Source organism: Glycine max, chromosome 12 (genome assembly GCF_000004515.6).
Source record: "Glycine max cultivar Williams 82 chromosome 12, Glycine_max_v4.0, whole genome shotgun sequence".
Taxonomy (NCBI): Eukaryota; Viridiplantae; Streptophyta; class Magnoliopsida; order Fabales; family Fabaceae; genus Glycine; species Glycine max.
Window position 1 is genome coordinate 39,787,599 of NC_038248.2, and position 18,105 is coordinate 39,805,703.

General features: G+C 29.7%; 1 protein-coding gene and 1 pseudogene across 2 annotated transcripts; both read right to left on the reverse strand.

Moving 5' to 3' along the window:
- Positions 1-319: 319 nt before the first annotated feature.
- On the reverse strand, positions 320-7,123 carry LOC100809853 (probable ubiquitin-conjugating enzyme E2 25). 2 transcript variants are annotated; one of them, XM_006592845.4, is made up of 7 exons: positions 6,844-7,123; positions 4,283-4,408; positions 3,072-4,184; positions 2,930-2,993; positions 2,456-2,595; positions 2,045-2,356; positions 320-833 (listed from the first exon to the last, which is right to left on the reverse strand). In XM_006592845.4, the coding sequence occupies exons 1-7, from the start codon at positions 6,910-6,912 to the stop codon at positions 543-545; spliced, it is 2,115 nt and encodes a 704-aa protein (XP_006592908.1). In that variant the 5' UTR covers positions 6,913-7,123; the 3' UTR covers positions 320-542. The 2 variants fall into 2 exon arrangements, with proteins under 2 accessions (XP_006592908.1, XP_006592909.1); XM_006592846.4 differs by having other exon boundaries at positions 4,289-4,408; positions 6,844-7,113.
- Positions 7,124-15,423: 8,300 nt separating this feature from the next.
- Positions 15,424-17,180, reverse strand: LOC100810386 (cytochrome P450 716A67-like; annotated as a pseudogene).
- Between the last annotated feature and the right edge of the window lie 925 nt (positions 17,181-18,105).

Genomic DNA, 18,105 nt, shown 5'->3' on the forward strand with positions numbered 1-18,105 from the left:
AAAAAAATATATAGGTATAACAAGTTATATAATGTTATAAGAGAGAGAAAAATGATAGTGGTTGATGGGGGTGTTTGTAATTAGAAGGTATTGATATATCATTATTCTTAATAAAACTGGCTATTTCATTTTTTTTTTTGTTTCTTGTTTTTGGATGGAGGTGCATTAGATTAAATTAAAGCAGAGCCATTTTTACAAAAAAAAAAAAAAAGAGCTCATGTTATAAATTTGCTTACCCCTTTTTTGCTCAGTATGGTGAGACAAAACACTACATAATAAACAAACAAACAGAGAGCAGAATACTATGACCAGTGATCTATGACAAATTAACAAGGTGTTGTATTTTTGTTTGCAATTATATACAATTATGGCAGACAATTGTTCTATATGTTCATGATAAATAAGAGAGCAGATATCAAGAGTCAACTACTTACATAAAACAGTAAAATGAGCCATTAGGTGAAAATGATGTACTATGGCTTTGGTATATCAAGCCTCAAAATTTGGTTTATCCAAGAGAAAGTTCAGTTCAAGCTGCAGCCTCAGGCAATACTTAAACCTGATGGCTTGTTCACTACTGGTGTTGTTGCTGGAGGCAGCAATTTCTCGATGTCCTTTGCTCCAACTTTAGCAAACTCTTTGACAAGCATGTTCATATATCCGGATAAAGAATCCTTGAATCGCTGTGAGCAGCTTCTGTCTCCCTCGTCAACATCCTGAACCCCTCCTTTGACCAAACACCCAACTTGAGCACCTTCCATGTATGCCTTACATGCCACCAGAATATCGCTAGCTCGACTGCAGAAATGCCCCTTAACAAAGTCCTCAAAATTCTGAAACCAAAAATAGCATTGAACAGTTAAGTTTTGAACCCCAAAAAAAAAAAAAAAATAGAAACAAGTTTGAGGCAACAATCATTTAAAATGTGTGTGCTTGTGTGTGTGTGTATATTACAGCACTTGCCCTATTCTTCATTCACATGATCCCCATTTTCCATAGATCAATGTAGTAGGCATATGTTGATAAGACTAAGGATGCATTATTATTGATGACTTGCAATGATATTTAAGGTCAACAAACTACAAAAGCACAAAGATGTTAAAAAGCCTAACTAAATAGAACAAGGTAAGGAGATACAAGTACTGCCTCATAGGGATAGGCAAATTCTCCATCCCTCGGGATCTGCCGCATTTCAGCCCCTAGGTTCAGGAACTTTTACTCAGGGATGGGGCAAAAACAATCCCAAAGAACCTTTTTTTTTAACCTGGGGTATCCCCTAGCCAGGAGATAGAAACTAATCTTTCAAAGTACTAAGATCCATTTACAGTACTGACCTCTTTCAGTACATTTTGGTACAGGGCCTTATGTGGAAATTGGCAAAGACAAGAGATCTCAATTACTGACGAATGAAAGCCTGTGTATAATTTATCTTTTTAACAAACTACAGAAGACACTTATTCGCTAAAAGAAGCCATCGAGCATTTTTCTTATATGTAATATGCTAAGTTTATTCTAAAATTTTACATTTGATTCCTAAATTATCTAACACTGTATATTTCTTTTTCTTATCTTCCAGCAAAAGGCACAAGCATGCCTTGGCATTGCTTCTTTAATTGCCCCCCTACCCCTTCCTTCTGTTAGATTTCAACTTAAAATCAATTGGTATTAAGTAAAGTTACACAATAGATATATAAGTTGCACCCTGAGAATTGAGGCAGACAATGTGAAACTTCCTAACACCCCCCTCCACAGATGTCTGTCAGAACATGCAAGCCTACTATAATAGGCGAGAACCAAGATGGGCTATGGGCTCTAATACCATGTTAGATTTCAGCTTAAAACTAATTGACATTAAGTGAAGTTGCCCAACAGATATATAAGTTGCACCCCAAGAATGGAGGGAGGTGATGTGGGACTTCCTAACACCTCTGCACCTCCACCCCTCCCACAAAAAAAAATTAAATAAACAAAGGAACTGCAAGTGAACAAGGCAAAACAACCTTGCTAGAGATATAAAAAATTGAAGAAAGACTAGAAATCAAACCTTTGGAGGCTTTCGTATCATATACATCATGGTCCTCAATGATAGAATGAATGTGTCCTCATTATACTGAAAAGACATCTTTTCACCATTTGCTGAACCACTCATGTGTGCATATCCAGGTTCATTAAAGTAAGGCTTAGTATTCAGTATTAGACCTTGTATAGAGACCAGAACCTGGAGAATTGTTGAAACGCCTGGAAGCCACTTCTCATTTTTGCTGCCGGACCAGGTGTTAAGTAGACTAAGGCATACTTTGCCACAAGCATACAGATTTGGGTTGAGCCGAAGACCTCCAGAGTGGTAGTGGACTTTCTGCCATGAAAAGATACCCCTTCTGTCAGACTTGATTTTAAGAGTGAAGTGTGAACAATAAAATAATGCCAGTCAGAAACAGTATCCCCAACCACATACCGGCGGTACATTGGGATAGGCACTTGGAAAGAAAACATCAAAAAAGAAAAGGCCATCATGATAAGGAGTCCCTTCTGCTCCAATAATCACAGCCCTTAAAAGATCCATCCTTGACTCAAAAACTCGGACAAATATTGAAGCTGAAGGGGGCAAAAGAAAGAGTCAGAAGCAGTGACATTGAGCAAGATGCCAGTGGCAGGTTGCACATTATGGTATTCAGAAAAAAAATGTATACTTATTTCTCTGTTTAACTTCCAATATCAGAACAAGTATCTGAACTCTTCTGAATAAAAAGTCAATAAGCATTATTCTATAAGGATAAATCATAAAATTAGCCAAGACAATGTTTGGAGTTCTTTCAACAAAGCTCTATCAAAAAAGAATAATACTGCTTGAATGTATTTAAAGACTAAATTGGATATGGCAAGGAAAATAGTTCAACTATGTGTAACAGGAGTACTGAAACAAACTCACCTGGCAAATCCTTCTCCAAAATCCTCCACTCTTCCTGGATTTTTTTAGCCCAATTCTTGGGAGGCTGTTCAAGAAATAGGTTCATGGTAAACCCAAATAATTAAGCTAGGAACTGAAACAAAGAGCATTTGAAAAAATTTACCTGATGCATTGAAGAATTACTGCGAAAAAAGTGATGGTCTGAAATGTCTTCAACAGTGTCAAATTGTTTAAAACTTCTGAATTTCCTCAGAATTTCCTCTTTGGCTTCATCTGTGATTGTCACAATAGGGCCATCCACAGTTTTTCCATTAAATCCATCTCTGGCAGAATCGTGAACCCAGTTGTTATCAAACACATGCTCAGGATGGGCAACAAGAGGATCAAATGGATAATAAATATGATTAGGAATATTATTAAGATGTGTAGAAAATGGTTTAGCATTATGAGAAATCTCCCACCAATGTTTTCCTGATTCTATTCCTGGAGGATACAATGATCCATGATGTTCAATGAAAGTTGAAAGGGATGAAATGCTACTGCCAGCTTCCTTCTTAGCACTTTTAAATTGCCCCCAATATGGCAGCTCACCTGCATGTGGCATCTTCGCGGCCTCTGCATGGTAATTAAAACCATGGTATGTTGAAGCAGGCTTCTTTTTACTATGGAAAGGCCCTGAAGACCAGTGAGACTTAGATGACTCTACTCCTAATGAAGCATTTGAAGTACGCCCTCTGAGTTTTGAAGTAGCTGATTTCTTAGAAGGGGCAGGTTCAGAAATATATTGAGAAGACAACTCTACTCCAGAAGAGTGATCAACATTACCCATTTTGATTGGAATGTTAATAGCACCCCATGAAGATGCTTGAATTTCAGAGTTAGTTGGCTCTAATGATAAAGAGGGCTGAGAAGAGGGTGTCATGGGACTTTTATTAGCATTAGATTGCATATGATGCCAAGGATACAATGTATTATTTCCAGTCTTCTTCGAACCTACGACATAGTCTGGTGGCAACCAAGTAAAAGGTGCTTCAATTCCAGTAGGTATATCCACATTATCAAAGTGTTTCTGTAATAAAGCATACTCATCTACATCCATATAATCTTCCGACAAAATATCAAAGTAGTCATCATCGTCATATGATAGATCAGAACCATGACCATCAATATTGATTAAATTATTTGACACAGAAGGGAAATTGTTAGAAGATGCAATCCCACTAACTGATCCAAAATTTTCCACAGCAGGCAGAGAGTAAGTATAATCAGCCGTTTTCTGAAAATAATTTCAAGCAAAATGTTAGTCATTTTCATGTTGGAAAAGATACCGTACATCTGATGCAAGAAATAACAAAAAACAAATCTTATACAAACCACAACTTGATGATCATCATGAATGGCGTCAATAGTCTTCCCTTTGTTACTATTGTTAACTTTTTCGCCAATAATCACTACATCCTCAGAGTCATCATCAATGTCAATCACATCATGCAAAATGACCTAGAAAAGTAAAATTCAATTATTATATGTGAGTAAAGACAAGGTAGACTCAGAGAAAGATTCATAAAACACAGACAAAAATATGAGGAAAATATATAAAAGAAAACAGCAGTGATTATGAGGTTTTCAAACTGAACACAAATCATAGTAAAACAATCTTCCCTTGTATTTTCAATTTTACTCTATTATACAAGAGAGTTTTCAATGGTATTCTTCTGTTTTGTGACAGCACTAGTACCCCTTAATAATTAGTGGTTAATATTTGTTCATGTGCCCCACTTACTTGAAATATAAATACGACAAGTTATTTGTGTATCTGTAATTCAATTAAATGGGCTCAATGTTAAATATTGGCCCGTAATTTCTGAAAGTACTGGTAGCTTCATAAAAAGTTAAAACAAAGAGTATGCATGGAATCTCCTAGAAAAAATCTCCCCTATATTTTGAAAATCAATACAAACCTCCCCAAACTGAAATCATACCTTGATTGCCATATTATAGAAACTGCATTACAAATTTACGATTTACAGGTTAACCACAAAGGCCAACAACTACAACATTCATACCTTGAATGACAGAACAGAATCACATACAATTATTTACACATAGGAAACAAGAAGCATAATAGAAAAATGAATAAAACTAAAGTTCCAAGGAAAAAAAACAAATGAATGAAACAAAGGACTGCTACCCAACCCACAAACTGTTTCCTAAGAGCAGTGGCTAGAAACCTAGAAACATTTCATCTGTAACAGACTTGCACATCAATGACACAAAAGTAGGCCTTGACTAGTTCATTGTAATGCCCTTTCACAATCAGAAGATGAAAAACAGTTTATGTATGACAAGAAAATAGTACAGATATATCTAATTCACCATTCAAGGTCTGACTAAGGTGAGAAAAGCAGTACAATTATTGTGATGATAACAAAACCGTATTACACATGCATATATAAGCTCTACTGTCTTGATTTTAACTTCTAACAGCAAGATACTACTGTTTTATTCAAAAGTCCTTAACCAAAGAGAGGTAATTGCATTTATCTATTAACGCACTCAATCAAATTGACCTATTCTGATGACCCAGGCGCCTATAAGACTTAGAAGCACAAAGAGAAATAAACTGATAGACCAGCACAAATCAGTTTAGTCTATCTGACCTAGCCATGCGTAAAAAACTTCGTACCCCATTGCCCAGAGACTCTTCGCTATGCGAAGGTATGGGGGAGGGATATTGTACGCAGCCTTACCCTTGCATATGCAAAGAGGCTGTTTCCGGATTCGAATCCATGACCAACAAGTCACCAAGGCACAACTTTACCGCTGCACCAGGGCTCGCCCTCTCTAATAATAAAACTTCGTACCCCATTGCCCAGAGGCTCTTCGCTATACGAAGGTATGGGGGAGGGATATTGTACGCAGCCTTACCCTTGCATATGCAAAGAGGCTGTTTCCGGATTCGAACCCATGACCAACAAGTCACCAAGGCACAACTTTACCGCTGCACCAGGGCTCGCCCTCTTTTAAAAACTTCGTACCCCATTGCCCAGAGGCTCTTCGCTATGCGAAGGTAGAACAAAAAAAATTACATTTCAATTTTGCCTTTGTTTGAGACAATAATTCATGGAAATGCATTAGACACAACCCCAATTTGCAATGGGATACGAATTATCCTTAAAGGCCCTAGGAAATAGATCCAACCATAAACACCAACCCACTGCCAAGTTTCCCTCACAACACAGCTCACATATGACATAATCTTATTATCCCTCTAAATCATACCAAGAAAATATCACCAGCAATTCACATGCATAGCACGCATATATTTCCACAATAGAACAACCTGAGAAGAGATAACCACGTGATTTGGAAGTTTCTCAATCACATGAAACATCAATTATTAGGTACACTGACAAAACCAGGGAGAAAAAAAGGATATGATCATAGTAAAGTTGCAAAAAAAAAAATTAAACAGAAATCTTAATCAATGTATCATCCAAAGACTATTTATAGCATAGCCCCTTTCCATTCCAAGGAATACAACAAAAGCCCCAAAACTCCAATCCCTTGATAACAACAACGTGATCATCACCAGAATCCACAACATAGTCAAAATTTACAATGTCAGAACGCACACGTCACACTAAACCCATTCCATTTCCAATAACAAAACTCACATGCAGCAAGCAACATGAAAAGGTTGTCTCAACGACCGCAAAAGCAGTTACTTTAAAGCAGAAAAGGGAAAAATCGTGACAACTGAAAACATCACACAACACAACACAAAACAACACGATCATGGCTGAAAAGCGAAAACCCAGATGAAGAATCTTCAAAACTTTGAACGAATCGAAGACACCCAACAGAGAAAACACGATTAAACAAAGACCCCCATGAATTCCAAAAGAAACTTTGAATCGGTGGAAAGAGCTTGCCTTGTTCTGCTCGCGGAATCTCGGAGGGTGGTGAATTGGGGGAGGAATCTCGATGACGTCAGGGTCCATGGTGCTCCCCGAAGGTTCAATCCTTTGGTTATTTGTTCCACAACAAGAACGAAGAAATAAAGCAAAAGAAAAGAGTGAGTTTGAGGGTAGAGTGAACGTTCACGCGGGTGTTATATTGTTATGCAGAAATGAAAAAGAGAGAGAAAGTGTGTGAAAGTTAAAAATTGAGGAGAGAGAGACAAAGACAAAGAGAGAGACCTTAGTTAGTGTTGCATTGATCGATCGGCTTATGAAAAGAAAATTCAAAAAGACTTTAGCACTTTTACTGTAACACAAGTGTGAAAAACTTACGAGTCAATGTGTCAACAATATTTGCTCTCTTTGGTTTGGTTACAATTACAAAGAAAGAAATGCAAGTGAGAGAAGTTTTAAATTTAGATGGATGGAAAAAGAAAAAAAAATTAAGTGTTTTTTTATTAATCAAAAGAAGAAAAAATGTTGTTATTTGTATTTTTTTAATCTCTAATTGGATTTTGTTTGACCGTGCATATTAGTTAAGGTTGTGATGATATTAAAAAAAGATATAAAATAAATTATAAAATTATTAAAATGTTAAGAGTTTTCCTTTTATGTACTTTTTGGTCTCTTTGGTTGAAAGGAAAAATATAAGAAAGCAGACAAAATGGAAAATTTAGATTGAAAAGAACATTAAAAAGATTTGAATTTCTTTTTTACAAGTCACTTTTTTCCATTTTCTCTTCAATTAAACAAGAGAAAATATATCAATATAACCAATTAATTGAGATCTATTCTTTAAATAAGTTATTATAATTATAATACTCAATAGTCAATAAATTTATCATATATAATAATATAATATGTAATTAAATAATATTGTGGTTAAAAAAAATATGTAATTCAATAATAGTATAATTAAATTGTTGGTTTTTTCATGATTGATATTGTGTTATATTTTATTGAAGACTAAGATTTAACATTCAATAGTATTTTGGCTTATATAATTTACTCGATAATTGATTTTTATAATTAATTAAAATTTATTATTGATAAATGAATATGATGTGATTTAGAGAAATTTAAGTTTACTTTAAAATATCACTGTATATGCTTTTAATGAAAACTAACGCAATTTTATAATAGCATTTTGATGCATTGACAAAATAAAATGACTCTTTATTATATTTATTATGTTAAAATTTGTTATTTTTCTCACAGTAGTGCTAGTAAATGTTTGAATATACGCCGATTATTCGAAAAGAATAGTATAAAAAAATTAATTTTATTAAATAATTTTATTTTTTACTGCATTAAATAAAAAATTTATATTATTATCTAATTATAAATTATTATATAGTTAGAAACTATTAATTATTATAATAGTAATTCTAAAAATTATTATTTATTTTTTCCAATTGATTGAAAATATTTAATTAATAATGCAAGAAGTTAAATTAAAAGACTCTTAATATAAAATTAATTTTTTGTCATACCTTTTTCAGAAATCAATTGTCAATTGAGAAACAGTTAAAAGTTTAAAAATAACTTTTATCATACTTAATTAAAAATCATGATAATTTATAATTAAATAATAATATAAAATTATTTTATATTGTTGATAAATAATTATTAACTCTTATTTTAATCAATTATATATATATAAGATAATTTTGATTCTCTAGGTTATGCCACTTAATAATCCAAAATCATTTACTCCAATGTTATTCATTATATTATAAAAAATATTTTATTTTAATATTCAATCTATTTTATTAGAAAAATTAATAAATGATTGTTATAACTCAATGAAACTAAATTTGTCCTTGAATAAATAAGTTATTAAAAAATTTGTCTCTGAAATATTAAAATTCAAAATTTAGTATCCGCCAGTGTAAAAAGTATGATAAATTTATCGGACTGTTAACTTTCGTTTATTACTATTAATAAAATAGCTTATGTGATATAGATGAACAAATATGTTACAAAATTGATTGTCATACTAAATAGATTGAATGAAAATATCACTAATTATCATTATTGGACTTCAATGTAAGTAATTTTTTGTTGGACAAAAATGTTACTAATTTTTATTTTGGACCAAAATATCATTACATCTCACTTGGACAAAAATATCAGTAAGTTACCATTATTATACCAAAATGTCAGTAATTTTTTATTATATCAAAATGTAAGTAATTTTTTTATTGAACGTAAATATCAATTATTTTTTGTTAAACCTCACTATCATTATGTTTCTATTAGACTAATTTATTAGATTCCAAATGTTTATCAGTAAAACAAATATACTAATATGATTATATAAAACGTTCAAAAAAAATAACACAAATGAAATATGATACAATATTAAATAAGAAACTTCTTCTAATAAAATTTTAATTAACATCATCAAACACTTTTTTTGGGTATTTTATATTATTATAAATTTTGAAATAAATTAAATAATATATACATAAATATTAAAACTAAATATCTAAAAAAACATTCTTTAGATAAAATAATTGTATGATAAATTCATCTTTAAATTATGCAATTTTTTAACTATCATTTTAGTTTATCTTAAATAAATGAGTATGTTTACATTTTAAGTGATAATAAACATAAATTTGTTAAAACTATTTGCTTTTTTTCTATTTTTTAGTCATTTTTTATGTAGAGGTATATCTTCTTCCTTAAAAAATAATCTTACAATATTTTTAAAAATATAATCACAATTAAGATTTTTCATTCCATTCTAAGTTTGTTCAATGTATATCATATCAGTTTCACAAATTCAAGCCGAATGAGTCATACCATTTAAGTTACTAATAAAAAAAGATAAATAATCATTTTTATCCTTTAATGTGTAAATTCCTGACAAATTCATCCCCAAAAGAGTAAAATTCAAAATTTGCGAGGAATTTTTCATAAAATTATATTTTACCCTTAAATGAAATGAAATTTAGGGGTCTAACAAATTAGTCTAATATAAATATTATAATGTTTCGGTTCAACAAAAAATTGCTAACATTTACGTTCAATAAAAAAATTACTAACATTTTCATATAATAAAAAAATTACCGAAATTTTGGTCTAATAATGATAACTTCCTAACATTTATGTCCAATGAAAACGTACTGACATCTTGTTCCAAAATAAAAGGTAAAATAAATTTGTCACATTTTTTACACTTTCAAGAATTAAATTTTGAATTTTAATCTTTCAGGATGTTTGCAAAGGTACCGATCAAGTTAAAGGGAAAGTTTTATCGGACTGCGGTAAGACTGGCGATTTTGTACGGAACAGAATGTTGGGCGGTCAAGAGCCAATATGAGAATAAAGTAGGTGTAGCGGAGATGAGGATGTTGCGGTGGATGTGTGGTAAGACTCGACAGGATAAAATTAGAAACGAAGCTATTAGAGAGAGGGTTGGAGTAGCGCCTATTGTAGAGAAGATGGTGGAAAATAGACTTAGGTGGTTTGGGCATGTAGAGAGAAGACCGGTAGACTCTGTAGTGAGGAGAGTAGACCAGATGGAGAGAAGACAAACAATTCGAGGGAAGACCCAAAAAGACTATAAGAGAGGTTATCAAAAAGGATCTCGAAATTAATGGTTTGGATAGAAGTATAGTACTTGATAGAACATTATGGCGGAAGTTGATCCATGTAGCCGACCCCACCTAGTGGGATAAGGCGTTGTTGTTGTTGTTGTAATCTTTCAGGATAAATTTATCATACAATCAAATAAAAAATAACTATTTACCCATAAAAATATTATATAATTGATTGATTACCTCTAAATATTATTTTTAAGTTAATTGTTTAGAAATACTAATATATATTTGTAATTAACAAAATAATGATGTTGTCGTACTTACTCTAAGTCATATATAGTATTTTGTAATTGATATTTTTTAATATATAAAAATATTATAAAATTGATTAATTATTTCTTAATATTATTTTTAAGTTAATTATTTAGAAACATTGATTTATATTTGTAATTGTAATATGTTGAAGAGTACGTAAAGCTATATGTTTTTAATAAAGAGTTTAGCAAATATTAAAAAATACAAGTAATAAATGTTATTCCACACAATTTAGTTTAACAAATATATTCCACAAAATAAAATACAAGCTATATATTTTTAATAAAAAATTTAACAAATATTAATTATTTAAAAACACTGATATATATTTGTTACATTTAAATATTTTTGTGTGACATTCTTTTTATCAGAGAGTGATACAAAATGTTATTTTGTTTGCGAAAATTTAAATTGACATCGAATTAGATAATGTTGCGTGAGTCTTTTATTGTTACAAATTTCTTTACATATTTAAAACATATTACAATTTAAATTTACATTTTTAAAAACATTATATCCTATTTGCGGGGAGATAGAAAATTACTTTAAGATGCACTTTATGGGAGTATTATGTCCATCAACTGCTAGAACTTATTGATCAAAATCCAAATACGGCTGTAGTGTTGATTTTATAATTAGAAAAAATGAAAATGTTCAAAAGTAACTTTTTATAATAGACTTTATAAATATATGTTATCTATTATCTATTATATTATATAAAAAAAAGGGTTTTATAAATATGGAAAAATGATAATATAATAATAAATACAATTAATATCATTTTTATTCATTAATGATAATTATCTTTTAAATAATTATATTAATTATAATATTTTTTTTCAGTGGAATTGATCAAAAATATTTTGCAACTAAAATTTTACACTAACTATATGAATTTAATTTTTATATTATTTTCTTATATAAGTTTTATTTGGTTTATATTTTAGTTCGATAATAATATGAAATTATTGTACCTTTATAAGGATTATAATAAGATAATTATACAAAATTATTTAATAATTTTTTTACCATACTAAAATTTAGATTACACATGAAAATTATACAAGATTTTATCATTGACAAAAATATATCTCTCTGTAAATATTTGATTGAAGTTTAATCATGGAAAAATATTTATTTATTTTAATAAAGTTTCATTTTTTATGACATTTAATCATTAAAAATATTTAATGAATCATAATAAAATAATTATACAAAATTATTTAATAAATTTTTTACATTATTAAAATCTAGATCTTTAAAATGAAAACTATACAAGATTTTATCATTGATAAAAATATATCACTTTGTTAATATATGATTGAAATTTAATCAAAAAAATATTTATTTTTAATAAAATTCCATTTCTTATAATATTTATTCTAAAAAAATATTTAATGAACGAGTTATTTTTGGAACTAATTTAATTTAAAATAGAATTAACCATAATAAAACCAAAAAAAATGTAGGAAAAATGATTTAATATTTTTTTTTAAATAATTCACGTTAAAGAAAAGATATATATCATAATGCAAATATATTTGAAATTAAATTTTGAGATAATTTAATTTGAAATTAATCAAATTATCAAGCATCAGTTCAAATAACTAAACTTAATATAATTTTTTCTTTCAATTTTAACCAAAATTAGATGATATTTTATACTAATAAGTTTGACAGTTTAAACATTTTTAAATGCTGTTTAAAGCTTAAAAAAATAAATTAAATAAAAAATAAATTCTATGGTAATTAAATAATTTCACTTTATTTTTTTATCCCAAATCAAATATGTAAGTCAAAAAAATCTATCTCACTTGGTTACGTTTTCACGGATAATAAAAGATAATTAAGTGTGTAAATAAAAAAAAGAACTAAATCAATTTTTAAAAAAAGTTAAATATCTCCAATGATAACATTTTTTTAACATGTGTATATAAAAATATATTTAAATATTTATTGATGTATTTATTAACATATATTTATTCAAATTTAAACTAAATAATAATATATTAAAAATTTTAAATAATATAAAAAAATTACTGCTATATATTGCTACATTAACAAAGAAGAAAAAAGTGCTGAAAAAAGGGAAGTTTTAGTTGCAATTCTCTCTCTTAGGATAATAAAAAAAAATTAAAAAGTTTTAAAGGGATTTACCATTTTTTTTATAAAAAAATTACAAATATATTTGGGTTATGTTGAAAATCTTTAAAATAATTTGATTTAATTTAGTTAAGATGGCAATTCAAATGTTTTTAAGATTGTTGCCAGAAATGAAATTTAAATTTATTGGCAAATCAATTTTTATGGTTAAAACATATTAAAATCCAGTTTAATTGATTCTTTTATAATACAGTTCACCTTTATTACTCTTGGAATATTTTAAAACAAAAATATCAGTTTTTAACAAATAAATTTAAAATCAATTCAGATTTGATTAAATAGGGGTAAATTTCACTTGTACACGACTAAAATGAGAAAGAAGGTCCGAATGTTATTTCGTTAAAACTGCTCCTTCTACAATCGCAATGGACAAAAATGAGTAAAAAGGTGTTTAAAAAAATGAGTAAAAAGGATGCTTTAGTAAACAAGATTTTCACCTACGCTTCTTTACCTCTACCAGAGATTTTTTCTAATATTTTAACCTGAACCCATGATTTACAAGGCTTACCTAATTATATTTTTAAAAAGGAAATTATAATATTATTAATTTATTATTATAATTCTTTTTTAATTGTTATTAATAACTTTAAAAAAGAAGTACAATATTTGTCTTTAGAGACAAATTTAATGCTTGTGATATAGTATTAAAAAAATTACAAACGGTCAAAATTAATTAATTGAAATGTAAAATATTATCAAAAATAAGATTCTAAGTAAATTATCATTTTTAAAAAAATACAATGTTAAAAGAAAATTAGTGAATTCAAAAAATAAGAACAATATTATTTTTTTAAAAGAAAAGTAAACTTCTTTTGATTATATAACTCATATGATTACAGATTTAATTTAATTAAAAAAATTATAAAATGAAAAGGGCGTTTGATTTCGTTACGACAATTCATTTAAAGGTTATCCAATTGTCAATAACTAGAGAAAATTCATAATTATAATAGAATTGTGATTTTGTACTATTACAATAGAATTATTTAACTAATACTTTTTATTCTGTACTATTACAATAGAAATATAAATACAAAACACTGTAGCTATATAGTGATAACGCAGTTATAGGCCAAACTTTCATAATATAAAATCTGGACCTCATCAGGGTTTCAGAAAGCTGTTGCATAACATTTGTTGGATCAGAAATTCTTCAATCCTTTCCAGCTTGAGCATATTATAAATTCAGTGAGAAAAAAATTTAACAGTGAGAAAGATTAGAAATCCAGCACCATGGATTTTACAAACAAGATAGCACGGCTTATCTTATATATCACACTCTTATAAGTAACACATCAAGCTTTTGTAAATTAAACCCCCTCCCCCTCTCTGTTTACTTTAAAATCTTAGATTCCAACAGCATATTGGAATATAGAAAAGGAAACAGGGAAACACTTTTTTTAGAAAATAGGCATGGTTTTATGGAATACAAACTTTTCACCAGCTGCAAGAAAGAAAATAAACTAATGCATACGTAAAATTTGTTTCTTAAACTGTATTTCTGACAAACAAAACAGCTTTTAGATTGTCTTAAAACTCACAACAAAGCAATATTTACTGGCCACACAGTTATAAATGTTGCATACCTCTGGAGATATGTCTAGGAATACTACCACATCTGGTGCCGGCAATCCAATCTCTGGGACATGCAAAAAATAAAAAATAAAAAATGACAAATACTCTAAGGGTGCATTTGGATGAAAATTTTAATCGAGAAAAGTAATTTATCAGAGAATTTAAATTTCTGTAATCTAAAATTCATTGTTTGAAAGTTTTTTATGAAAAATTTAAATTTTTGGAATTTTAAAACACAATTTTAAACAACTAAAAATGTGAAATTTCAATTTCTTTCTAAAGGTGAGAAATTGAAATTCTCTTCTTGATAGAAGAATCTTCTGAAACCTTCGCATATTTTCTTTATAACTTTCATCTTCTCTTCCACCTGAAAAGTTTCCAAAATCAATCCCGTTCTTGAACTCGCAACTCTTCCCTCACGCCAATGATCTTCTTCTTTAAGAAATACCGTCTGAGCTCGTGGAGCATTGATCGAGTGTGGGCGTAAGGGGACACATAGAACTACACCTGTGAGTCAGTGGAGCAGCCGTCACTATCCATCACGCGGCAAAGATGCTTGCCGACGCTGAGGACCTGGGTCATGTCTTGCGCCGTTGACTGAATGTTGTGGTCAGGTGTGATGGAGTACACCATCGTGTCCTGATTCCCTTGCAACTTCCTATGCCGCATCAGTGTTCTTCTCTTTGGAAGCACACCAACCATATTTTTTCTTTTTTTTGCCTTCATTTTCTTTCACCCTCACAATTTTAATTTTTTTTATCCAAATATAAAATTTTGAAAATAAAAGAATTTCAATTGAAGTATTTAAAATTATTAAAATTTAAAATTTCTCGGAATTTTAAATTTCATCATCCAAACACACTCTAATAAAAAATGAATATAAATAATTAAGTAAACACTAAAATATACACGGAAGATCTCCTGAAAATCCTTAACCATGCTAAATCTTTTACCTTACACCATTCAAAATCAAGTCCCTTAGTTGACGAGAAGCCACCCCAGAATAAGAATAACGGTCAACAATGAGGGTTGTTCCAGTTTTCAATTTTGATTCCATCAATGACCTGTAAGGAAATACAAAACTTGATTGATGATATTCAAATGTAACCTTGGAATTTTACTGCTCATCAAAAGTAGTGGAAAAAAAATATTCAAATGGTTTGAGTGCTAAAAAAATCACTTTCTAAAAAAAATATTCAAATGGTGAATCATATTTATTGGTAAGGAAACTTGCCCTCCAGCTGGTAATGTTAGGTTTCCTAGTTTCACATCTCTCAGAAAACTTCTAGTAAGGGAAATTCCTCCGGGTTAATCTAAGAGCCTCATACAAAATCATGGTGACATGTTGCAAAAGAAGTATTTATGCTAACAGTAAGTATCAAAGCCAAACTATTCATTAGCAAGATAATAATGAGTTGTGTTTAGATAAACTTTGTAAGTATTTATAGGATCAGAAAAATAAGAAGTTAAAATGAGTTGAGCTTCTCACATAAATTAAAACCAACTTATGCACTTATTTTTTTATAGAAGTTATTTTCATTTAACATCGCCAAAATCTAAGATGCATGAGTTGATTTTAGCTTATGAAAAAGTTTGATGCATTTATCTTCTTCTTTTCTTCTCTTATAAGTACTTATAGAAAAGTTTATCCAATGTAGACCATAATACAACACTTACAATCTTAAGGTGACTTAGCCCATCAAAATTCGGTGCTTGTTTGCCAAAGACTTGTAAAACTTCCTCCCTTGCACGTGCTTGCCAATCAGGGTACCTACTTAACAACACCATTGTCCAGACAAGTAAAACTGAAGTGGTCTCTTGCCCTGCAAAGTAGAATAACTTGCATTCCTCCATTACATCATTGAGATTCATTCCAACATTCTTATTGTTTCCATGTTCTTGAATTTCCTTGTGATTTGACTCCAAAAGTATACCTAACAAGTCCTCCTTAGTAGCTTCACCTGTCTTTAGTGCTCTCTCTCTCTTCTTAATCATGTCTGTAAGTGAAGCTTTTATATCTCTATCAATTTCCTTCATTCTCCTATTGGTAGCAGTACGTACAAATCTGCAAGTAAGCAGAATCAGAAGTACTATTTCCACAATTTAACTAGCCTTCTAGTGTTGATTTTGTCAACATTATACATAGTTTGGTTTTATCCGTTAAGTGAAGCTTTTATTTAACAAACGGTAATTGAAACATTACACGTAATCTTCCAAACACAACAAATGATAAATGATTAGGCTTTGAATATAATGAGTATATTCTTAACGAGAAATGTTGCTTGCTAATAGTTTTGTTTAGGGTGAAGTTTTTTCCTATTTAAGTTGCAATTGAGAGCTATGGTGTATTCCCATCGAAACATTTGGTAAATTTGTTGTATAAAACAAATATATTTGATACGTAATGATAAATATTATGTGGTAATCACTGTTTACAAAATGAAATGTATGATAAGGTTAGTTCACTTAGATAAAACTCAGTTATACATATTAGTCTTACCTCCATCCAGGGATGTAAACATTCATGATAACTTTCATGGTAAGTTCTGCTAGCTCTTTTTGAAGTTGAAATATTCTTCTTCCTTCTTCATAACTACTTCCAAATGCTGTTCGGGCAATAACATCACTAGCTAAATTTTGAAGGAAATTAGCCAAACATGCATTTCACAATGATCCATCAGAAGACAACATTCCCTCCCACTTGATAATTAGATCATTGCAACTTTTGAAGAATATTGGTAACATAATCTGTGGTGTAAAAATCAAATGAAAAGGATTTAAAATTCCCATCTCAAACTAGGCACGTAAACATTCAGACTTCTTGTCATGTTACTTGTATAAACCAAATTCTTAGGATTTGAGTTTCAACATTTTCAATATAGTAAACTTGTAAACAGATTATATATATATATTAGACACAAGACCAGATGAATCAATGAGTATAACTCAATTCCAACAGTGTGGGATCTTCAACACATCCTCAAGTCAAGGATTGAATATCTTGAACATAAAATTTGTGATCAGACATTTATGAGTGGTCTGATAACGAGCGGCCAAAGAGATCAAAATTCTAAGATGGTATAATAAAAATCATAGGTTTATAAAAAATTATATATGTAAAAATGTCATTATTAGATCAAAATTAATTCTTACAAAATTTATTATGTAAACTTATATGTGTATTAAATATACATTTAAATTTTAGTGTTATATATAACGAAATTAATTATTTTTTAACATAATTGATTTATTAGCTGAATTGGTTAAAGCGATAAATATATTTTTAATATAATATGGACCATAAGTCTCATATGAAATGAAATTCGTATGAGGTTATATGTAAGGATATTTTTTAGTTTTTTTCTCTCACTGCCAGGTGCAGGAAGAAAATCCCGCATGTGTTGCATTCCTCTGTTGGGCCAACCAAACTTTGAGCCCACAACTAAGTAAAATTTGGTGCCATCCAACGGTTGTAAACAAAGAAGAAAGGCTGGCTTGTTGGATGAAGTTTTGGGTGCCTAGAGCTTATATTGGATATTTCATTTGAAATTAAGTGTTATATGTGATGATAGAATACAAAATAAAGGCATATGAGAGAATATGAATAGAAAGATTCATGAAGCCATGCCCA

Excerpts from the sequence above, each read along its gene's own strand:
- LOC100809853 (XM_006592845.4), bottom strand. The coding sequence starts at position 6,912 with ATGGACCCTGACGTCATCGAGATTCCTCCCCCAATTCACCACCCTCCG. Across the intron at positions 2,357-2,455 it reads CCTATCCCAATGTACCGCCG|AAAGTCCACTACCACTCTGG; the intron begins GTATGTGGTTGG and ends TTTTCATGGCAG. Across the intron at positions 834-2,044 it reads TGATACGAAAGCCTCCAAAG|AATTTTGAGGACTTTGTTAA; the intron begins GTTTGATTTCTA and ends TTTTGGTTTCAG.